The following is a 24,674-nucleotide window of genomic DNA, read 5'->3' on the forward strand; positions in this document are numbered from 1 at the left end:
ACCTTAGGGTGTACCGTTTTTAGGGCTTATCACTTTTGGAGTAATTGATACTTTGCCACTCCAAGGGCAAATCAATCTTTCGCCGTATTCCAATGTTATATACTAATTTTTCAAATGTTGAAGTCAGCAATGATTGGATAAAAAGATCTTTAAGATTATTGGTAGACTAAATCTGTTTAACGTCAACTTGTCTACTTTCTTAGAGTTTGAAAGTATAGAAAAATTTTAAAAAGATATGCTTGGTCATATCACCTTTAATATATTCTTCCCTGACTTGTACAACACAAGGAGCATTATTTTCATAAATTATAGTAGGAAAATTTGTATCAGTGTTAAACAACAAAAATTATAAATATGCACTATAACAGATCTCAACCAAACACACTTTCTTCCATGCTCATATAGAGTAATAATTTTGTAATAATTGGAGCCTGTATCTATTAGCCTTTGCTTAGTAAAGCGTCAAAAAATGACAGTACCATTATAGCAAAATAAATAACTAGTTTAAGAGTGAGTCTTGTACGAATCAAATTTATATCCTGTATCCACGTATCCAACTAAATCAGAGTTAGTGAAATCTTTGAAAGACTATAATCCAAAAAAAATAACTCTTATTGACTTGGAAAGAGAGCATCAAAATTTAAAGAAATATCTCATGGAATACATCCAATGCTTCAGAGAAAGAATGCTAGACATACAAGATTCTCATGATGAATAAGAACTAGTCATCTGCATTCAAGGTATGTTTGATGAATATAAGGTACATTTGAAAAACTTACCTTTTCCTACTTTAGCCACTTTGGTCAAAGCTAGTCATTTTGAGAGGAAAGATACCTCAACAGTAATCACAATTCAAGGACAAGGTAGAGAAAGAAGAAACCATCAACCTCCCTTAGGTCTTAAACAATCTAAAAAAAAGACATGAAAATGAGATTGATTCTCTACCACCATTCTCAATCTCATTAGACAAAGTGAGAGCGTTTATCCACGAATGGATAAATGATGGACAAGTAAACTTACCTTATGTTTCACAGCCACCAACAATAGAAGAAAAGTCCAATCCAAGGCATTGTGATTATCACTGTATAGTTGGTCATTCACTTGCTGAATGTAAAGATCTACACAAAATATTTTATAAAAGAGTACAAGAAGGAGAAATAATGGTTGGAAACAATAGGATCTAGAATAACTTGTTCTTATTCATCCATGATATGTCTATGATTTCAAATATTGATTATTTCATGTATTCAAAATTTGATGTTTGCAAAAGAGAAAAGTTATTTTTTAACTGTAAACTTTATCGCTCTTATTTTGGTTGTAATGTTATTGTTGTTTGGTTGCAAGCTTTATCGCTCATTCTTGGACCATACAATTCATTACTCATATTTTAGTTGTAAGCTTTATCACTTTTACTTTGGTTGTAACATTATTGTTGTATTTGGTCGCAAGCTTTATTGCTCATTTTTTGACCATATAATTTATCACTCATATTTCAACCACAAGCTTTAACTCTCATAATTTGGATGTAATGATATTATGCTATTGGCTGCCAGCTATATCGCTCACTTTTTGACCATAACTTACTATTCACAAATAGGCCGCAACATTAAATGCTCATATACAGGATATGTTATTCTTATTCATACTAGGTTGAGGATTATTCTCTTTAATGTGAATGTGAAGTTGAGAATTCTTTCTTGGCAGCACACAGTGATACATGTAAAATATTCATATGTTTGCAAAGAGTAAAACATGGAATAAAGTATCTCAATTTGTAAGACAAGAAATACAATCATGAAGAAAGCAAAGTAAGCATTTACTATAGAAAACAAGTCTACAAAAGAAGAACAAGAAGTTCAAAGTGAAGGAAGATCTATCATTCTCAAAATCGAAAAGGCTGTCTAATCTTCTTCGCAACTCTTTCTTTCAATCTCTCACTAAAACCATTTATACGCTCCAAAAGCTTCAAGTTTTGCAACAAGATTAGAATGTTGTAAAAGTCTTCCAAATAAGTGTTAGAAGCATTAAGTCAACGACCTATCATTAGAAAAGATAACACAGGGAAATAAAAAGCATTACGAGTTGTATTAAGAACATATCCAAGAGAAGTATTGTGATTTATATTCAAAACACTTAAGAGAAAAAGAAGTATTGTGAGTTATATTGGAACACCTTCCAAAAAAAGAAAAATATTGTGAGTAGTATTCAGAACACCCTTAATAAAAGAAACATTGATGGAACGCCTTTTATCTAGAGTGGTTTCACTACAATTACGATCTCAATAATAACCAGCGGACGCACATAGATGCCTATTCAGTTGTTTTACATGCACTATTTCTCAAAAACAATCATCTCCTCCTTCCCTGATGAGACCATATTTCAATTTTCAAGTATAGAAGAAGTTTCACTAGTCCTTCCTACTCGCATTTTATTAGAAAGAGAAGATGTAACAATGTTCTTCCTACTTGCATTTTCTTAAAAAGAGAAGATGTAGCAATATTCTTCTTCTTTTCAGGAGCAAACCTACCATACTCACCATAACGAACTTTTTGGCACAAAATGAGTCTTAGTCATCAAATGAAAAAGTGAAACTTTTAAACAATAAGCATATAAGTATTCATGCATTATCATTGCTCATGCATTACATTATTCCATGTTTGTTTGTTTATTCATATCTTTATAGTAATGTCCCATGTTTGTTTGTTTATTCTTATCTTTATGTCAAATAAAACATATAGGAGAATATATACATCATTAAACATATACATAAGAAAAACCTTATTGAGATGCTAGTTTCGTAAAAAAATAAATAAATAAATCTTTTTTATGAAAAACTATATTGCAAAAAAATATAAAATATAAAAAAATAAAATCTTTTATGTCTCCCTTATAAAAGTAATATTTAAAAAAAGAGAAACAAGAAGAAACAGTATAAAATATATATATTACAAAAAAACTTACTTGTTCAAATAAATTTTAGAAAAATTTTATGTGATTATAAAACTATTTAAAACAAATAATAAGGCTTTCGAATGTATGTATGTATATATATATATATATATATATATATATATATATATATACACGAGCGTTTCTAAGCATATGGCTCATTAGTTGATGCATGATCTCTCTGCTTAAAAGAATAAGGTTCGAATGGCCTTTTTCCCAAATCTATATATATATATATATATATATATATATAAGCGTTTTCTTGCTTATTACTATATGCTTAAAATTTCAATAGATGTGTTAAATTGTTTTATTGGATCAAATAAATGTCATGTTATATTATGAGTTAATAATTAAGATAGACCACTAATAGACACATCTCATGATTTAATTTTTTAAAAATTAAAATTTTTTAAAATAAGTTTCAAATTTTTTGAAAATAAAAAGTTTAAAATTAAAAAAAAAAAATCTTTTTTACCCTTTTTGCTCTTCATACTATGCCATCACCAAAATTCAACATCATCCAAATTGATGGTAAAACTTAACATTGTTATCAATTGTTATTAAATTAATTTTTAATAAAAATATATAAATTAAATATTTTAAAATTCAATAACAAGCATTAAGTCAAGCTTGAAAATCCCTAGTTGAGTCTTGTCAAGCATTACGAGTTCCCCCCTGCGGCCCTGCCCCCCCTCCTCCGGCTCCCACGAGTCCCGGTTCCCCCCTGCGGCCCTGCCCGCCCCCCTCCGGCTCCCACGAGTCCCGGTTCCCCCATGCGGCCAGTCGGGCTGGCCCGTACCAACCCGGATCAGCCTTCGGGCCTAAACGGGCTAGCTCGTTTAGGCCCGATTTTAATACGGGCTTAAATTTTTAAGCCCGGCCCGTCCCATATTTTAAAAAAATGGACTGGCCCGACGGGCCAAGCCCATTTTGACAGGTCTAAACTTGTCATCAGACGAGTCTCTTACTACCCTGGAAGTCCTATGCCAACCAAAAGCTAAAAGGCCAATGGGGTAATTAATTGCAGCATTGACAAGGTTGAACTTTGAGCCTTTCAGTAAGGCTTAGAGTTAGCGAACCTAATGGCATTTGAGAATCTCATGATTAAGAGCTTGTTTGGATGATTGGACTCCCTATCACTTTGGTCCATTAAACGGTATTCTAGACATATATCTTATCACAAGGGGATGTTAAGTGTGTATATATATATATATGAATATTTTATTATCTATTAGGTATATTTTTTAAGTTAAAAAATTATGTTTATAATTTATAAACTTACTTAAAATTATATTTTCAGAATTTAAGATTATAAGAGATTGTGTTTAAATTTTGACTTGTGATAAGAGGTATTAAAATAAACTTAAATTTTCATTGATGTAAGACTCTCATGAGAGATGTAAAAATCGAGGTAAACTCAGACTAATGTAAAAGTCCTTTTTCTTTATGGGTAAAGAACTAGTGCAACGGAACGTTGTATAATTTGGTGGGATAGAATGTCACAAATCCCATATTAATAAGAGATTGGATGAGTCTTTCAAAAATCGAGGTAAACTCAGATTAGATATGTTTTTTAAATTAAAAATGTAAACTTCGTAATTTATAAACTTATTTAAAATTTTATTTTTAAAGCTTAAAATTGTATGAAATTAAATTTAAATTTTGACTTGTAACATATCTCTCTATCCAAACGGATCTTGAATTGAATTCAACAAATATGATTTGCATCTTATAAAATATAAAGACTTTTTGAAGTTTAATAGAAAATATAGTTATGTACAAAAAAAAATACACTTAATAGTTTGAAAAATATCTTTTTATCTAATTGAAATAATAGTTATTTATTTAAAAAAATATTAATTACAAAATAAACTTTTTAAAAATTTTAAAAATATTTAATTTATTTTATTCTATAAAATTTATACATTAATTAATAATACAGTAAATATAAATCTAATAAAAATGCTCAAAATCCAAACAAAAAAAAAGAGGTAAACTCATAGACGTCACTGTTACATGTAAAAAATGACAGGTTTCATTTAAAAAAAACGATACACCTGTAGACACCCAAGAAGCGCTTGCGTCAAGCAAACTAGAACCTTGACTGAGGCATAAAGACAAAGCGTGTCAACGAGGGGGCGGATGACGGGGAAGGGGATATGATAAAGCTTTCATAACTTTAAACCATAAATCATTACACCTAAATGCTAACAAACAAAAGCCTTCCATTTAAAGTTTATTGTCTATTATTCTAAATTAGCTTTCCTCCTGCATTTCCTATATGCATGCATAATGGAAGTAGTTTTGTTGTTTTACTCTAGACTAGTTTTTTGGTCATGTGTATTGGACATGAGTTATAGTGTTATTTTTAAAAAATGATTAAAGAAGATAAACACAATACAATTATATTCTAGAGAAGAAATAATAGTCATCAGAAATAATAGTCATATTTTCTCTAATTTTCTCTAGTAATAGCTAATCTTGATAATATCAAAGCATATTTTTCGCTGCTTTCGAGCTTGTTTTCTAGGGACAATTTTTTTTCTCCAGCATTTTTTGTATGAGAGAGTTAGCTTATGGTATTTAATGGATAGTATTAAAGATGTGCTTGCTCTAAGATTGATACTAATAGGAAAAAACAAGCTATTTACCTATGTACTCAATACATTTGGTTGCACATTTCTCAATTTAGTGTCTTTATTTTTTCTCTGACTTCCTCAATAGTTGGTCTTGCACTTGTATCAACTTGTAAACATCGCAATGCCAGCTGTGTTATCTTCTCACCATCGCAATCCTGTTTCTTTCAATGTTTCATGAACAATTGATCTTCCGTTCTGCAATTCTTGTGCTGCAAGCTCTCTGATATAGTTTTTCTCAGCGTTCCTAGTAGTCACATTATACTTGAACTCATAAGCGCTCCCCTTCTTTGTAACAAGCTGGAGCAGCAAGATTCTCATGCTGAAAATCTGTTTGTTTGCTCGCTTTTCCTATTAACAAGCATTTAGGAGTTCCAACAATATGTTATCATTTTAAAACAAAAAACAAAATAAATAAAATAAAATTCACCAATGCACATGTGTTTAATAGTATAAAATTTTAAAATTTTAAAATTCACTGACGATCCCTCAAATTTTAAAAATTTTTTTATATCATATAAAATTTTTAAAATCTTTTATATATTCTGTTAATGGTCTCTCAAAATATTTTTTTATTTAATAATTAATATAAATAAAGAATAACAAATTGATCTCACATAATTCACTCAATTTTAATTTTTTTTAATTTATATTTATTTTTTTCGTTTCTATTTTATTTACTTATATGTTTTAAGTTTTTATAGATTTTTTTTTTCCAAATTTCTATGAACTATCAACCATAATCTTTTTTTGTGTTTTTTTTGTTATGTCATATGTTGTATCTATCTTTTACTGCCATGTTCTTTTTTTTTTTGTTATGTAAATTTTATTTTTTATTTATTTTAGTTTTTAAAATTAATAAATTATTATAGTTATCAAACATAAATTGTAATGTTGCACTGTTGCTAAAATTTAATCAATGTATCATTTTTTTTTTAATCCTAATTATGTTAGAGGAAATAAACTTGAAAATAATTTTTAATGCGTTTATGTTTTATATTCATTGAAAGAAATTATCTTAATAATATAATCTTTAAACAATATTGATTATATAAGAGAAATTATTAATTTTGTATATCGTATTTAACTATTTATATTTTTGTAAATATAAGTTGATTAAGTATGAGTAAGTTGAAAATGAATTTTTTAAAAAATGCAAATTTCCAAATGATACTTCTACACTTAAACCACGAAGTCTCAATACTTCAACTCATAAACAAGAGTAATGAAAATCAAAAAGTCTAAAAATCAATTTTAAATAAATAATATTTTTTAATACATAATCAATAATTGATAAATTTAAATCCAGAAAATATGATCGAGTACAACTTTCCTAAAATACTATTATAAGTCTTTCTTTTCTTGATTTTCATTTATATAAATTATTTCTATTATCAATTTTTATTATTGATTAAATTTAATATATTAATTTTTAAAATTTTAACCATATTTTTTTTTGTCTTGGACCTCTTCTACATCGACTAGCTCCGCCCTTGCCTAAGCCCTTAGTTTTGATTAAATATTGCTTTTATTTCTTTTCTTTTTTTTTATTCTTATTTTTTTTTTTACCTTGCTGTTCTTCAAAACTATGTCATTTTGAGGTTTCTTACACTCTCAAAAACCCTAACTATAAAAATATCATTTTTTTTCCTTCCTAAAGAGAAAAAAAGGAAGAGGTGGAAAGAAGGAAAGTAAAAAAAATGAAAAAATGATGCTTTTATAACTAGGATTTTAGAGAGTGTGAAATGACCTAAAACAATGTAGTTTTGGGGAAAAAAAGAAGAAAAGATGAAAATAAACAAAAGCAAGAATTAATCAAAAGCAAATACTTAGGCATGGTGGCAATGATCTTGGCATGCTTATTAGAGGTCTTTCATTTGAACCTCAATAAGTGCATTTTTTTTGGTGAAGGCCAGGCTAAATCTTTTAACGGTAAAAATGAATGCGGTTAAAAGCGATTAAATTACTACGATTTAACAATTAAGCCAAATTGGATACCATTAGAGGAGAGATTAAATTTTGATTTAACAATAGAATTAGATACCGTTAAGAAAGAGACTAAATTAATTGTATATATACATGATTCTATTAAAATACTTTGTAAAATATAATTCCAATGTTATTTATTTTCTTCTGAAACTGATGTCTCTTTGAATCTCATCTCAAAATATTTTTCTTAATGAATTAAAAAAGTAATGTTTCGTATTACAAGACAAAATTATACCCAATACATGCATATTAAGTTCACTATTTTGAAAAAAAAATACCCTAATAAACTAATTTTTTATTAATTTATAAATTAAATAATATCTCAATTAATAAATTTCATGATCCCAAAACTATTAATTTATAGAGATTTAAATGTATTCGATTCAACGAATAATATGCAAACATTCATAATAAGTGATCAACCTTACAATGATTACTATTACAAGTGTACAGTATCCCTAGGATGGCATATGGTATCAGCGGTTTTGACTGTTTTCTTTCTTGAGAAGGAGAGTAGTAGCAAAATTGTGTGGTTTTGGTAGACACTGAATGCTGCTTTACTGCTGTAGGTGATGTAAATTGTATCATAGTTGGCATTCAGCTTGCCTCAGAAACACACATCTTTTAGACTTGGTGTGAAACGAGCAAGTCTTCTGCTAAGTCTGTTCCAGGAATAGCTATGTTTATATGTGCGGTACGACTATCCAGATGGACCAAATTTTCTGAATTCCTAGTCATGTTCAAAAAGATTATTCTCAGCACCATAGTCTCCAAGGTCCAGAGTTGGTCGTTTCAATCTTTGGAAAATTTCATCAAGAGATTCAGACGAAGCCACACCGGAGGACATTGTATTTTCTCGAGTCTGTCGTAAAGGAAGGAATTTCTTTGCTTCCAAGTTAGATTTGAAATTTAGAAGACCAGACTTCATTGATTCCCATTTTGAGGCTAATCCCCCTGATGGTGGTGTCATTGCACTTTCAGAGTTGCCAGCATCAACTGCTAAGGATGTCGAGTCCTTTTGAGTTGAATTCTTGTTAGATGCTTGTGGGTTCTGCTGTGCCCTTATTCGAGAATATTTCTTGCTAATTGCTTCTTTGCTTGTGTCATGTTGAGCCTCTTCTTTCAGAGGTTTAAGTTGATCTCCTTTTCCAATTTCAATGGCACTTTGTTTTCTTGTATCTGTAGCAGCCTTATCCTGATACCATTTTCAAGTAACAGATCAATTAAATGATAAAAAGAAGGAAAAAGAAATAAACTATCCAAGATGCTTTAAAATTACAGCAGCAAAGTAATTGGCATGCTTTGCATAAAATAAAATAGAAGTTTTCAATACAAGAGTGCGCATACTGTGTTAGTGCTGCCAGGTTCAATGTCAATGCTCATGCTGTTGAAATTCCTTGCCAGTGGAATAACATGCTCACCAACTTTATGCCCTCGCTCAAGCCAAGACCGTTCTAAACAAGAAGTGGAAATGTTTACAACCTTAGAGAACAAAGAAGAAACTATGACATTGTGCTTGCTGATGGCAATATGTAGTGATCACCTTTCTGCAAGATAATTAGTCCTGAGGGATCAAATCCATCTGTATCATCAGCTTCATCTTGAAACTTGAATAGTTTCCAGTTCCCGAAATAATCAATGACCCGGTCAAAGAAGTTTGTCACAAGTAAGAGTGTGTATATAACCATGATGAGTGGATAAATTTTATTGAATCCTTTACCAAAGAAAGGGACAGCATCATCTATGTTCCCCATTCTCTGCATATAGTTGATGCTACATGAGACCTCAAGTAAAATAATAAAAAACCCTTAACGGAAAGATTAACCCAAACCAAATTTCTGTTTACTAAAAATGACAGATTTAAATGACTCCGAGACAGGGACTTCCACGGTTTAAGAAACTAAAACATTCCAATATACATGCCACAGTAACAAGCTTGCATATCAATAGGTAATTCTTCAACAAATATTTATAAGAACTAATCCCACTTGAATCCTTAATTTCTCATGCCAAAATAATGCATACAGTTTTTATGGTATAAAATTGTTTCATCCTTAATTTCAGTTTCTGCTTATTTCAGGATTCTCAACAGCAAATATTGCACAATTTTTGCATCTTAAAAAAATTGGTGTGAGCAAACATCTTGGGAAATAATAATATTTCAACTTTACTCTAAGAGTAGCACCCTTTTTATCAACATCAAATTTTTCTTCAAAGGGAACAGCGCTGCATGGGCATGAGGCAAAATAAAAATCATTGAGATGCCCTGTTACCTGTGCTTATCATACAAATCACAATAGCAGTGGTACAATATAAGAACCACCATCAATTATTTTGCAGAACTGATGGATAAAATCGAAACATTAATATCATAGTATAGCTGGATGTTGTCAAGAAAAGCACAATAAAGTAGAAAAACCACTGACCTTCTCAAAGATGGTTTTCCTATTACCAGGGAGATGGATAAGGTTGAGAAAGTTGTATGAAATTGGTGGAGCATATCGTGCGACCATCCTGATAGACATTTAGGAGTAAGATCCATTACAAGTTCTAAAAATGAAAGGCCAAGTAAAAGTTGTAAAGATAGAAGAAAAAGGAAGAATTACGAGCATATCATAAGCAAACTGACTGAGCTTGTTTGTTTTGGTGTGAATGAGTAGAACATCAGCATTCCAATTTTGAACAAGGAATAATAGGTGCAGACACACATATACATCAGAGGGATGAAAGCAGCAACCTGCAAATCAACACAGTAATTTGATAATACCAAGCCCCTTGGCTGATTGTGAAAATAGAATTTAAGATTTCACTCAAATTCACCATTTATTAACTTAAATACAGTGGGGTGATTGACCAAGGGTTGGTGGACATCAAGAAGTCATTCAAGTAAGACAAATTTTTGATTTCATGTCCATAGCAATTAGCAAATGGATGATTGATTATATAATGGACTTGTATGTTCCAACTCTTAGTTTTAAATAGGACATTAAGAAGGCAAACAAATTGTTAAGTGGTGGATTTCTTCCTCAAACATAGGGACAATGGGGTTTAGGATAAAATGGTAACATCGAATTGCTCACTTGATTTCTATAGTTCAGTTCTCTGTTCTTATGCTCATGCTCCTAGCAGTTTACTCATTTGAGACTCCAAATAGTCCAATTTGTTTCAATATATTACCTGCACAAGCATTTCCTGCTTTCCCACAGAGTTTATGAGAATGGAGAAAAGAGATAAATCAACTCCATTGGGCAATATAGTAGCCTCTGCTAAAAGAAGTGCAGCTGACATGCAACCCAGAATAATAGCCAAGAGTTTCTCCAGTTGCTTTCTTAGAACACAACGCCAAATGAACTCTGTAAGGAATAAATAATTAGTTTGAATATTACCTAACTTGATGATAAATGACAACCATAAATAATATAACAGCAACTTAACAAAGAACCATCATTGCAAGTTCACAAAAAGTACTCCATTTCATAACTTAGATAAATTCAAATGATTAAGGATCTTATGTATGTAGGATTTCAAAAATTGACTTCAATTTCAGCTCACTAATTACCATTGTGTACTATTCTGGAATAAGGACAATTAGTTTGTAGCAATTCCAAACTTAAAGGAGATGAAAAAGACCTTTAAAGGTTAAAGAAGACAGATCAACTTGTTTTATGCAGATCCAGTCTGCTATAAGGAAATCATTAGAAAGACTTAAACAGCAAATCTTAAGCACCTAGATGTTAGGTCAATTTGGCACCCAATAAATTCCCAGCCCCGAATGAAAAATGGAAAAAGGAAAGGATTCAGAGTGGAGCAATTACCAAGAATATCAAGAGAAGCCCCTAGTCTCCCCTTTCGTTCAGGCCTGAAGCTTGAAATAAATTTCCTGCAACATTTTAAAATGAATGTCAGCACACTTTCAAGAAGAAGAAAAAGAAGGAAAAACACTTTTAACAATAATAAATAGAAGACTTGTATAGCACACAAACACTGCTACATATCAAAATGACTTCTAAACTTATATTTTAGATGTATTTAGATTAATTATTCTGTCTAATCTCGGTTCACCTTTAAGGTAAAATGTCAGATGCAATAACTCTCAATATATTAAACATTTTTTAGCATGTCCACTGTGAAGAATACCAGAACCTTATTTAGATAAATTATTCAGTCTAATCTTGGTCCACCTTTTAGGTAAAAAGTCAGATGCAATAACTCTCAATATCAAACATTTTTGAGCATGGCTAATATCCCCTCCAATTTCAAGGGGAATCATTTGTTGAATAAAATATATCAATGAATACCTCCAAACAAGTTCTTACTCTTAGTAAAACTAACCTGAATTATTATTTCAAGTGGGCTCTCCTTCCTTGAGAAAGCCTCATTCACAGTTATGCACATATAAATTGGTTATTTGACAACATACAAAGAAATGATTGATTTCTAGAGCTATGTCTCTTTCTCAATACTACATCCTATAAATCTCCATAGCACACTGACCAGTATTATTTATGCCATGAAACATTGAGAACATCTTATTGAATACATCAGCTACTCATTTTCATGGGCACTTATATTCTAATGCATACATGATGATGAACAAATCAGAAAAGGCTGCGCAAATAACTATACTGTCCCTAATATCAAAATATTCTACATGAAAGTATGACTACTAGCTGAAAAATACAGAGTAAAACACAAAATAAAGTTGTAACTGCACCTTTCTGTTGTACATACAACTAAATGCATCTGAGAGAGAGAGACCAAATTAAAATATAACTGCCAATTTAAAAAAACACAGTGAAGCACAAAAGAAAGTTGTAAATGCAACTTCCTCCATGAGTGTGTCAGAGAGAGAGAGAGAGAGAGAGAAATTAAATCAAAGGTAAGGTGACAGGAAAGGAGAAAAAAGGGATGGTAAGGAGGGGGGTGGCTAGAAGGATTTTAAGACAATTCAGTTTCCAAAGGTCAGACAAGGAAATGGGCCCCATAGCAAGAACAAATTCAGACACATGTAATGAATCCAGAATTTGAGTCTAAAGATGATGTTTTGCAGATGAAATTAGAGAAAAAAAAAAGCATATAACTTAATAAGCATGCAAGTCTTATTTAGGTGCAAAGTGCAAACCATCCAGTTGCATCACGGCGCTCATAGTTTTTGACCGTATCTTCCAGCTCAAGGGCTTCCAAGACAAAGCTCATATATTCACTGCAAAAGCCTAAGAGTTAACCTTAATTACCACTGGAAAAAACTCACTTGGAAGCAAAGTACAGCAACATCATTCAGTGATAAATCTTTAAGATACAAAACCATGCTTGACAGAGAAAGTAATTGCTACTTATAAGTAATCTACCATATTTGATCTGTCCCTCAAAGAGATGTCAAAAGAGAGAAAATAGCAGCAGTTCTTCTAAAAATACAAGGAGCAGAAACTAAGTTTAGCATTGTCTTTCATCATGTGCAATTACATATCAATAAACAAATTCACATGAATCTGCAGGTTTCTTCCAAGCAATGTACACATTTGGGCAGTTAATTTCACAACGCCAATACAAAATGTCTTAAAAGTACATTATTGCCATGAAAAATTGAGCATAATGAGACACAATCAAACAACAGTACTCCTTTGATTCTGAAATATAGTACTATACCAGCCATTAAAAATTTTAACTAACCACATTACAGTGTACCTTCGATACCGACAGTACTCCTCTCTAGCTATCCTAAGCCGGCGTCTAAGTGTCGCCATTGATTTCTCATCAGTGTCATAGTCCATATCATTCTCCCCAAACCTCCCACCTTGAGGTTTGAAGGAGGGATCTTCGTTTAACTGCAAAATAGGAAATAAAATATTGGAGGAAGGCACATAAAATTCCACTTTGAGACTAAGCAGACCATAGACAGAAGAGGAGCACCATTTGATGCAACATGCTATCAATAATATTCATATACGGTCGTAAAGGATCACGCTTTGATATCTGATTTGATGTGGCCTGAGCAACCTGTCAAATGCACCTTCATTAGTTGTAAAGGGAAAAAGATAATAACTCAAAGTTATCTCTAGCAACCGGAACTAGAAATAATAAACTGGAATAAGAGAGAGACTAATGTTCCAATAACAAAACAATTCTGGAGATATTTGACGCAAGTCTTGGAATTTTTCCTTTCAGACAATCATCAATAACATACCGTACTTGTTATGGAAAGAGCACACTCTTGATTTTGAAACAAAGTGCGGTTCAATAAGATGTAGTGATCAGGCTCACTAAGACGTGGAGATCGATAAACCCTCAACTGCTGGATAAATTCTTTGCAACAGTAGGAACTAACACATTCATGATTGAAACTTGAGTCAATTGACTCATCCAATAATTACAGACCTTCTTTGAATCTAAATTTTAGTCCATCTTTCTAGTTTTGGTTGTCTTGAAATATTTCATGTTTACCAAAAGTGGTCAGGCATTAATTGCTAACTTCATGATTTTTCCATTTTTATATCATCAATCATCACAGAAAGACAAAACATCACTAGTAGTCGAAGGCAACATGAAGGTGGTTCCTCATATTTTAGTGCTAACAAAGAGAGTTCTTCAATTAACTGAATAAATTAAACCACCAAAGATTTAAGAAATCCAAAAAGAAAATTAATTGGACATGGCCTGTAATTTTTTAATTTCCCACTGAATTTACCAATGGTAAGGTTATGGATATACTTACAACAATCACATTTGAAAATTCTTGATGAGCATCGTCAAGTTTAACAGCCATTTTAGCAACTTTGTGTGAGAGAACCTTCTGGCTGACAGTCCAGTCGACATTCTTCCAAATGCCCTTCGGGATTTCGCTAAGACCAAAGCCAAGAAGAAATGCACCAGTGACGAGCCCAAAAGTATTAGAGCAAGCCATGGCAAAACCAAGAATGCCTCCACTCCTTCTCCCCAAAAAGAAAAAGGGATCAATCAAAACAAAGGATGCTAGAATCCGTCAAAACCACAGAAAGCAGATATTTGAATAAAAACTTCATAGGAGAAAAGAATGTCAAGGTTCACAACCAAATTTCATTAAGGCTTAAAGGATGCAAACAAAATGATATAAATACAGCAATATAAAATCAAGCTGCCAGATAAAGGACCTACTCATTTAACACACAAAAAGACATAGGAATGTCAAATAAAATTATAGTTAAAACAAGAAATAAGTTAAAATTATACCAATTTAGCACCTAACATGATAATCAAAATCTCCAGGAATAATTATACGCAGACAAACATGATAAGAAACAAAAAATCAGTCAAAAACAAAGAAGACAGAGCAATCAATCAGTGGAAGAAGAAACAAACCAATTTTTGTGGAAAATAATGAATAAAATGAGTCCAACAAGTCCAATAGAACCAACACAGAGGTAGAAGACTAAGTTTCCATGTATGCTAGTCTTCAATCTTTCTGCCATGGTGAAATCTCCAGCATCTTCATAACCCTGAATAGTAGGCACCACAGCCCTGCTTAGAGAAATAATTTAATATAAAACTATGAGAATACATGCATCTCTTAACCATGAAGTTTCTTAAAAGTTTACTCTAGAAAGCAGCATTATAATAAACAAAATGTAATGAAGAGCAGCAGTTAAAAACTAAAGTATAAAGATAGTTCAAAATGTACAGAGACACAGCAAGAACACTTGCAAATAAGTAGAGCTGACAAGGGACATATGCGGAGGAAAATGATGCTGCTGATTCTTACTAGTTTACATACCAAGTTAGCAAAAATGTACTCCAATAGGACAGACTCCAAAAGAAAGATATCCCTCCACTGGAATGATCAACTATTGTCTGCATGGTGAAGAAAAGAAAAGCAAGAAAGCAATTCAGAATACATGCATAATTTGTAGGTGGAATCAAGTGCACTGAACTTCCTTAAATAAATTAAACCACTTTTTGGCACTCTGCCATTTAGAAAATCAAAGCAAGCGCTAAGACCTCAGATACAACTCATCAACAAAGAAAGCAAAATCCCATTTCTGTATTTTATATGTTCGTTTTGATTTCTATTCTAGGCCGCCAAAAGAATTAGAAGTAAGACTTCCAGTACCCGCTCATGGATCCAATAAAATTTAGTTTTCCATTGACCATTCAGTATTTTCAACAGAAAAATTTCACAACCTTAAATCCAATCAATAATTGAAAAGAGGGGAAAAAAAAAGAAGAAGGGATAATCCAGATATCAGAAGTATGATAAAAAGAATTCCCAGATAGCATAATGGGTTGTAATAAAGAAATTACCGTCCATATATCAGCAGGGACGAGGATAATGATGGAGAAAGAACAAAACCAGGTATAACCGACGGTGAAGAAGACGTAGGTAGGAACATCTGGACCCGCAAAATATTTCAAAGTCAGAATAACCATCCCCATTGTTAAAGCAACGAGATCAAATAGAAAACCAACATCTTCCTTGATCTCTTTCTCTATCTAATTTACGTTATGCTACAATCTTATTTGTTTCTTTTGATGAATATATTTATATGGGTACTTTTTCTCTCATTTTCTTGTCTCCTCTTTGGTTGTTGTTTTCCCGGAAATGGAAAACAGTAGAAAAGAAAAAACAAAAAAGGTTGTTGCAGGCAGCTTTGTTTCTTCTTTTTTGACGCTTTAATTTAAAGGTAAGCTATGTTAATGCAGCAATTTGCGTACCGCGTCATGAGGGCCCTCTCGTACGTTTTCTGGGCCTTTTTCTCCTTATTTATCCCAAAAGCCTCGCGCCAATTCTAACTATATTAGGAGTTTGGCCCAGCTGAAAGCTGCCTCTGTTTAATTCAATTATCAAATATTCATTTCAATCTAACACCCTCAAAATTTTCTAGTTATTACACAATTGAAGGGAGAGGACCAGCCTCCTGGGCAAGACACCCACACCTTTCCTTGGAAAGGCCAGGGGCTCGTGAACCAGAAGTAGAACCTGACATTGATTTCAGAGCTGCAGTTCCAAGCTTATGCTAGCAAATACAAATATACAGAATACCTTCGGATTCCAGCAGCTTGCAAGTGCGCTATGCTTGGTGCCAGAAGCAACTAGCAACCCACGAATTTCCCGGAATGATTTTTGTAATAATAGAAAGTTTGCCATATTACCATTTTATAGTATGCAACTACAATACAAAGCAAAATAAAAATGTGATAGTCTCACCGTAAGCATAAGAGTTTAACAAGCTACTCAATAGTAAAGGAACATACAAAAGTCTTAACATCAGCCCTAAAGTGATATCTGCCCACCATAATTGCTATCTATACAAACATCATTAACTCGGGCCTACTATATATGTTATTCTGCTCGTCCTCTAAAATAGGATAAGCTGCAACAAGCGCATCTTGAGCTCCAATATAAAGTGAGTTATAAATCTTCCAATACACTTCCCTAACCTTCCGAGCAGGATGGAAGAGACCTTGGAGACAGTAATTTAGCACAGTTGCAGCACCCAAGGCCACCCTCATCCCTTCAATGGCCTCCATGACGGCATTGATAACATGAGGGGAAGTCTCAAATATTGTGGGCCACACATAGTTCATTAAGTGAACTAAAGCATCCTCACAACCTAACCCAGCAACACCCAAAGCCATGTGCTTGACAGCTGACGCTGCAGTCTGCCTGTGAACCAAATCCCTATCCATAAGAGCATCCTCAAGCAATGGAGTCACAGCATAGATGTAATCTTTTCCCATTTCACCAATGTACTCAAACAGGAAGGAAAGAGATTTCAAGACACCATTCTGCACATTAAGTTCTGGCACCCGGTACTCATTCATCAAGGCTGGCAAAACTGTAAAAGGTGAACATGTTTCTGCAACAATTGCAATTGCCACAGTTGTGCAAACACGGTTCTGACGTTCCTGCACCTTAAGATTATTTAATAGAGTTGCCAAGACATCTTGTGGACCAATGGCTTTTGCAATATATCCAAAAGTATTGACAGTAGCTCTTCTTATACCCTTCTTGTGAGCTTTAAGCATCTCAAGAAGCTCAAAGCAAATCCTCATCCACTCCCTAGCAGGGACAAACTCTGCACCACGATCCGCAATTCGGCCAACCAGATCAATACAGTTCTCCTGGACTTTCTCATGCCTATTTTTCAGAATTGGTGTCAACCTTGGAAGCAAATCCTTGATTGGTGGTGTCATTTTCGTCATACCAATAACATTGACAATTGCCTTGAGGGCTCCTAAAATCGATCCCAAAACTTCCGGGTACTCCTCTCCCAGATACTCATACAGAACAACCCCAAGATGACCCATCAGTTGTTCCTCTTGACACTGTTTCATAACCACTGCTATTCTTGAGATAAGATCAGCTGCCTGCTGCCTGACCTTGGCACTCTTGTTATTCAAGCGCCATTTTATTGTACCACAGATCTGGGGAAGATATGGCTTAACTCTCTGCCCGAGTGAATTCACAACAGCACCAAAACCATTAAGCATCACATTGGCATCATCACTAGTCTGCTCTTGGAAAGCATAAAGAATACCATCAATCAAAAGTTCTTCCAACCTGGCATCGATGTCAGATGCTCCCAAGTTTGCACCACCTTCTCAATGGTTTCCATTACCATACGTCTGTAAGGTTCACTCTCATCCTTAAAGTCCTCCACTATTCTCCCTACAATATCCGCAACACCTACTTTGTTTGCCATCTCGACAGTAGTCTCAACAAGCTGCCTATAGTTTCTCCTATCTAAAGCCATCCTTCTCACCCAGAAATTCCTAAAGAACTCAGGCAGAATATCATTCCTAATATAATCAGCTTCAACACCCTCTGTGCTCACACATTGTTTCACCACCTTAAGCACAATTTTCTTCATTTCTTCATCAGGTGACTGGAACTCACGGATAAGAATGAACATAACTTCTTTTGTATAGTAACTAGCATAAATTGCATCCATCAAAGGAATGATAAAACCAATAGCCTTCAAAAATGCAGCCAAGACTTTACCTCGGTGAGACCTGATACCCTTCCACAAGGGCTTCAAGACTGAGTCAAAGCTTTCAATACCATAAGGGGCAGCAGCCTCAGCCAGAGCAGCCAACGACAAAGCAGTAATTGTCCTCACTTTCTGATTCTCATCATTCAGACCATGTTCTATGATTTCTACTAGAGACTTCAAGTGAGGAAGAACAGCACAACCTATCAAAATAGCAATCTGCTGAACAATCTTGATCCCAGTGTGCCTAGCTTGCCAAGACTTCTTACTCTGACACACAGCTTTCAAAAATGGTAAAAGTGCAGGAATCCCAAGTGCGGAAGCAACAACACTAAAAGCTCTTGCAGTCGTATTCCTAACATATTCATCAATGTTGTCAATATCAGGACGCATAGCAGCAATCATAGTAGCCAAACCAGCTGCCTACTGAGATTAGAAATAATCTCTCTACCCTCCACACGTGCATAATAATCTTCATCAATCAACAACGGTTCAATCACAACAAGAATCTTGTGCACATAAGGCCTAACCAACTCATCCAATTTATAAAGCACCCTATCAATAACCTTAACCAAGAGATGCCTCTCTTGATCTTCCAGTGTAGGTTGCATAAGCAACGGCAGAATCCTATTAAACAATGGACCAGCACCAAATTCCCTTGCCTTATCAGTAAGCTGCCTCAAAGCAGTTTTCCTCTGTGGAGGTGTCCCATTCTTTACCTTCAATAAAAGCTTCATGATCTTCCGCTCCTTCTGTTCCTCCGGAGACAACTCCTCCTCATTTTCTTCATTCAACAATGACCCAAAATACTGATAATCCTCAGGCTTCATAAATGGCAACCCACCAGGTGCCTCCTTAGGCACATCAAACTGCTGCCCACGATTCTCCTCTGGAATAGCATAAAGTGGAGTTCCCATAGGAGTTGGAGTAGCAAGAAGCTTCCGGGCAGGTGTTCGAATAGGCACATAAGAAGCAGGCGGCTCCAAAATCTTATAACCTTCTTGTGAAACATGGCATCAAGCTCCTCATCAGTCAGCGGCCTATTCCTCTCCTCAATATCCTTCTCCCACCTCAACAAATTATATTGCTCCGGAGTCATGGGCCACGAAAATTCCCGGAGTAGGTGTCTGCAAATCAGTTCCACCGAAAGGAGTAACCCAGGTGTAAGAGGAACGACTGGTGTAGCCCCTGCAATTGGAGTCGCACTGCCATGGTTGCAGGAGTCATCCCACCTAGACCTCTGCCGTTTTGGCGTAGGAGTAACTAACCCTTTTGAGTAGCATCCCATGTAACCCCGGCAGGGGTTGCCCCAGGCGTAACTCCACCAGCTGGGGTAGCATCCGAACAGCCAACCTTCCTGGTGTCGGAGTCTCATCCCACCTATTCCTCCTCCCAACTGATGGGGTCGCATCAGAAACTCTCCTGGCGTAGGCGTAGCATCCAACGCCCAATCCCAGAGTTGCATCGGGCATATCCCAATCTGACGTCGTTTTAGCCTTCTTTGCCGCAGAAGTCCATCATCTTGAGACTGGTCCCACCTATTCCTCCTCTTAGGCACCGCTGCTGCTGCTGCAGCAGCACACCACCGCTCTCCTTCTCTACCTTAGCCGCTTCCTCTTCCTCCTTCTTCTTCTTCGCTATAGCTCTCAAAGTCTCTTCTCTCTCCCTCGCCAACGCCTGCTCTCTCATCACATCCGCATACGTCCTCACCGAGGGATCCGGCGTCTTCTCCCCGGCGGCGAACGCATCGTGTCTATCCGGAGAGATGACCTGATTCAATCTCCTCCTCCTATACTCATCTTCACGGTCAATAATTTTCGCGGGTTTCCTAAACCCTAACGAGTTATCATCTTCGTCACCACGTGGCATCTCTTTGAGGAGTGACTTGGGAGCCGTGTAAGAGGCAAGCTTCCGAGCAACCTCGGAGTCCATGGAATCGAGATTCGCATCGTCTTCATCGTTGACAGGGATGGAAGTAACGTAAGCATCCCTGTCGGTTCCGCCATAAAGGTCGCGATCGAAAGTGAGGGAGGTAAGGGAGGCGAGTTCTTCTTCCTTACGCCGCCGCTCTTCTTGGGTTCTGGCGATCTCGCTATCAATGTCCATAACTAGGGTTTTTTGTTCAAATTTTTGGGCGGAAAAAGACTAAATGTTATAGAATAAAAATAGACGGATTGATTTCTGAGTAATGAAATGGGGTACTTTAAATTGGAAAGAAAGACTGACCTGAAGGCTGTGCTTAACTGGTTATGGCAGATAGCCTGCGCTGCAGATTTTTAGATTGAGAATGATTTTTAGGGAAAGCGTGACTGAGAATGGAGAGATAAACCGACTTCGAAACTGAAATGAGTCGGTTTGGGTTTTTGGGTCGGGTTAGATCTATGTCACGAGGCCCAGTATTAACCTAATACAATCTTCAAAGCCCGCTCGGCATTTTTATCTTTATTATTTGATACGTTTTCTCCCCAAAATTACTACTAACGGTATGTTTTTTCTTTTTTACGCAAATTATGAAGTCAACATGGAGACAAAATCTTTACAATCCTATAACCTATAATTGAACATTTTCTTTCGTTATTCTGGTCAAGACGAGACTCAGTCCGTACATTTTATTTGTGAAATTAGAATGCAAGTGGTTATTTTTAAGGTACTTAAATTCTAAATAATTTTTTAACCTTTCTCACTTTTTTTCTAAATTAATTTCTATTCCTTTATTATACTAAAATTAATTCTTATTTTATAATATTAAATATTTAGATCGAACTTTAATATTAAAAAAAATCATTTTGTCATTGTCCTTATGAACATACTCATGAACACAAGTCATCAATGTCACTTTTCTAAGGTAATGAAGTTGATTTGAGTGAGAAAACATCTCACTTAAGATGTTAGAAAAAAACCAGAGTCATGTATCATAAATGTAATAAATGATTTATACGAGAATGGATGCAGAATCATGTTCCTCCATTGAGAGTTGAGGCCCCAAGGCACTACAAATGGCCCCGTGGGACCTCAGCGTTTTCTGTGGCTAAGGTGGGTTTGACCATGACTTTGCAACTTAGCAAAGGGATTCCTAACCAGAAAGAGTTAAAACACTTTCTTCCTGACTTGTTCCTCTCCCTTGCGGAAATAATTCAGTATTGACTCTGTCTTGACTGTCTATTATGAATATGTATACGAATTTTCTCCGTCAACGTTTGTGATAACCAATACTAGAACAATTTGAATTTTAACTCTCCCTTCACCAGACACGGGTTGAATCTTTGACACCACAAATGAAGCTGCGCGGGTCCATTGACGGTCGGGGCGGCAAAAGCTAACCATACCCTTGAATTCGAGCTTCTTCACCTTCAAGACATGGGACTAAGGAGATGCTGTGAACAAATAATTTATTTATCAAGCGCTGCAAGGCGCTAAAATAATAACCCATTCCGGATTAACCTAAGCAGCAGACAGCAGTAGCATATCTGGACCAGCTCTGGCACCTTTCATGGCATACACGCGAACCACAAATAAATCTTGTAATAAACGCATTTCTAAGCATCCATGCATTGATTCAATGCTAGCAGCAGTACCGTTGAAAACTATTAGCTACCAATTTCTTGAGATGAGCATATGAGCTTAAAACAGGCTAGATGAAGCCAACTACTGATATATCAGCATTAATCAAAACAACGCAAGGACAAAGGGAATAAACAGATACAAGAATATAATCATCAGAGTGTACAAAGCAGTATAACAACAAAGCTATTTAAATATCAATCTGATAATTCCAATAAAACATCTTCCAAACATTAAGCTTAGAAAATATCTCAATCATCAGCTCCTTATTGTCAAGAAAACAATTTAAAAAGAGTGCACATAGCCTCACTGCAATTAGAAAGCTTCAATTCAAAAAGAATAACCAGTGAAATACTAAGACATTTTTAGCAGTACTTCCAAGGTTCATAAATCGGGGCATGATCTCCTAAAAACAAGTAACTGAAGCGATTGTGGGACCAAGCAACTTCTCCATACAAAAACAACCAGAGAAGTAAAATACTACAACGAGGATTAGTGACTTCACTGTTGTTTCTCATCCTCACGTTTGGGAGCTTCTTTGATCTCATCTGTCCCATCATCCTAAAGGGATGCAAACATATAATAGTTAATAAAGAATTCACTATAAAAAGAAGATACATGGATGGCTTTAAGATACAAAAGTCAATAAAGAAAAAGAGATGTATGGGGTCTAACCTGCATATCTGAGGTCCACAAAGTGAGGTTATCACGAAGAAGTTGCATTATCAAAGTGCTGTCCTTGTATGAATCCTCTCCAAGAGTATCCAGCTCTGAGATGGCTTCATCAAAAGCCTTAGGAAAGAAACAAAACAAGTTCACTAAATAATATTCAAAGACAAAACATGAACTCCAAAGGAAAAACAAATGGGATATCCAGGCACCCCTTTATCTGTTGCTTTGCCTCTATCTAGTTATAATATTCAAAAGAATATATACATACCGATGTTTTTGACGAACAAGATGAACATAAAGACTAAACTAGAATTCTGAAGTCTGTTTATCACCTGTTTTGCAAGACTGCAAGCACGATCAGGAGAATTCAAGATCTCGTAGTAGAAGACCGAAAAGTTCAGAGCCAATCCTAAACGGATAGGATGAGTTGGGGCCAGCTCAGCATTAGCAATGTCCTGAAAACAAAACAGAACAAAAAGATGCAGAAAACATCAATAAAGGGGGAACTATGGACAAAACACAAGCCATAATCACCTTAGCAAACACAAAAATCAAAAGCAAATATCTTCAAAGTATTTAAATGTAAAAGTGAGAAAATAAACAAAAATTCAGATCCAGACTGATTTCAATCCTTTAAAGAAAAATAGCAGCAGTAACAAAGGTCTACATAAACAGGAATTCAATTTGTGACAAGAATACATTTTGAATTGGGGAAGTAGGGAGGAGTGAGTGTTGTTCTGAAAACATAATTTTCTTGGCCATAACAAGAAATTCAGCTATGCACACTTAAATCACACATATGAGAGCCGCGGCATATACAGAAAAAAAAATGTAAAATAAATAGTTAGACTCAAATCAAAATTTCCTTAAAAAACCAGGAAATACTGACAGAAAATGTAAAGCTGCAGAAAATAACAAACCATATTATTGAGACCATTTTTCTTGCTAATTTTCATAAATTTGCTATCAAATTTCAATGAAATGTTTTCCAACGCTTCTGTTACCTAATCAAGCTACAGAATTCAAAGCAGATCCCGATCTTAGCTATATAGAAATAAACAACACATCAAGGGTATAACAGTAAATGTTGATCAACAAACTAGATTGCCTCCAATCAAACACTGCCGCGATCAAATGAAACCAGATTCGCAAAATTTAACACTTATTTATCATAATTCACAGTTAAAATAAACCAAACCCTAAAAGTAAACCAAATCAAGCTGACCAAAGGAATAGAATAGAAAAGGAAAATACAAAATGCCCTCAAACCTGAGCAGATTTATACGCAGTGAGCGTGTTCTCGGCAGCAGCTTTCCTGTCATCGCCTGTCTTGAACTCAGCTAAGTACCTATGGTAATCTCCCTTCATCTTCAGGTAAAAGACCTTGGAATCCCCGGTCCCAGCGGCGGGAACGAGCTTTTCGTCGAGAAGGTTCAAAATTCCGGCGCAAATCTCGGACAACTCGGCCTCGATCTTGGCCCTGTACTCTCGGATGACGGAGACATGGTCAGCGTTGCCACGTCCTTCTTCTTTCTGCTCGATGGAGGAGACGATCCGCCAGGAAGCCCGGCGGGCGCCGATCACGTTCTTGTAGGCGACGGAAAGGAGGTTCCTTTCCTCGACGGTGAGTTCGTCGGGGGCGGGGACGGCGGAGACGACGTTTTCCATGAACTTGACCATCTCCTCGTAGCGCTCGGCTTGCTCGGCGAGTTTCGCCATGTAGACGTTTTCCTCGCGTGGGGAAGGGGTGGCCATGGTTTTCGGTGGTGTTCAGATGGGAAATGAAACTGAAAGGATTATTCGAGGGATTGAGATTTGAGAGGTCGTGTTTTGGAGAAATAGGTAAGGCACTTTGCTTGGATGTCCTTTTTTATAATGACCCGAGGGCCGAGGGCCTCGT

General features: G+C 35.2%; 3 protein-coding genes and 2 pseudogenes across 4 annotated transcripts; all 5 read right to left on the reverse strand.

The window, feature by feature from the left end:
• Positions 1–7,912: 7,912 nt before the first annotated feature.
• Positions 7,913–16,718, reverse strand: LOC110426636 (uncharacterized). Of its 2 annotated transcripts, XM_021441902.2 has the most exons (15): positions 16,591–16,718; positions 15,852–16,375; positions 15,325–15,401; positions 14,913–15,071; positions 14,290–14,503; positions 13,488–13,574; positions 13,263–13,402; positions 12,700–12,780; positions 11,393–11,457; positions 10,755–10,930; positions 10,184–10,314; positions 10,004–10,091; positions 9,121–9,334; positions 8,925–9,031; positions 7,913–8,772 (listed from the first exon to the last, which is right to left on the reverse strand). In XM_021441902.2, exons 2-15 carry the CDS (start codon positions 15,981–15,983, stop codon positions 8,308–8,310), a joined length of 2,136 nt encoding a protein of 711 aa, XP_021297577.2. In that variant the 5' UTR covers positions 15,984–16,375; positions 16,591–16,718; the 3' UTR covers positions 7,913–8,307. The 2 variants fall into 2 exon arrangements, with proteins under 2 accessions (XP_021297577.2, XP_089641735.1); XM_089785609.1 differs by lacking the exon at positions 16,591–16,718 and having other exon boundaries at positions 14,913–15,049; positions 15,852–15,912.
• Positions 16,719–16,723: 5 nt separating this feature from the next.
• On the reverse strand, positions 16,724–18,041 carry LOC110426630 (uncharacterized). Its single transcript, XM_021441890.2, has one exon. The coding sequence runs from the start codon at positions 18,039–18,041 to the stop codon at positions 16,854–16,856; it is 1,188 nt and encodes a 395-aa protein (XP_021297565.2). The 3' UTR covers positions 16,724–16,853.
• A 53-nt stretch (positions 18,042–18,094) lies between these two features.
• LOC149527747 (uncharacterized) lies at positions 18,095–18,946 on the reverse strand (annotated as a pseudogene).
• A 421-nt stretch (positions 18,947–19,367) lies between these two features.
• LOC149527748 (uncharacterized) lies at positions 19,368–20,855 on the reverse strand (annotated as a pseudogene).
• Positions 20,856–22,277: 1,422 nt separating this feature from the next.
• On the reverse strand, positions 22,278–24,625 carry LOC110412384 (14-3-3 protein 6-like). Its single transcript, XM_021422919.2, has 4 exons — positions 24,044–24,625; positions 23,107–23,229; positions 22,778–22,894; positions 22,278–22,663 (listed from the first exon to the last, which is right to left on the reverse strand). Exons 1-4 carry the CDS (start codon positions 24,527–24,529, stop codon positions 22,604–22,606), a joined length of 786 nt encoding a protein of 261 aa, XP_021278594.1. The 5' UTR covers positions 24,530–24,625; the 3' UTR covers positions 22,278–22,603.
• Positions 24,626–24,674: the final 49 nt, after the last annotated feature.

Source organism: Theobroma umbraticum, unplaced genomic scaffold (genome assembly GCF_002168275.2).
Source record: "Theobroma umbraticum cultivar Fairchild unplaced genomic scaffold, ASM216827v3 scaffold_30.0, whole genome shotgun sequence".
Classification (NCBI taxonomy): domain Eukaryota; kingdom Viridiplantae; phylum Streptophyta; class Magnoliopsida; order Malvales; family Malvaceae; genus Theobroma; species Theobroma umbraticum.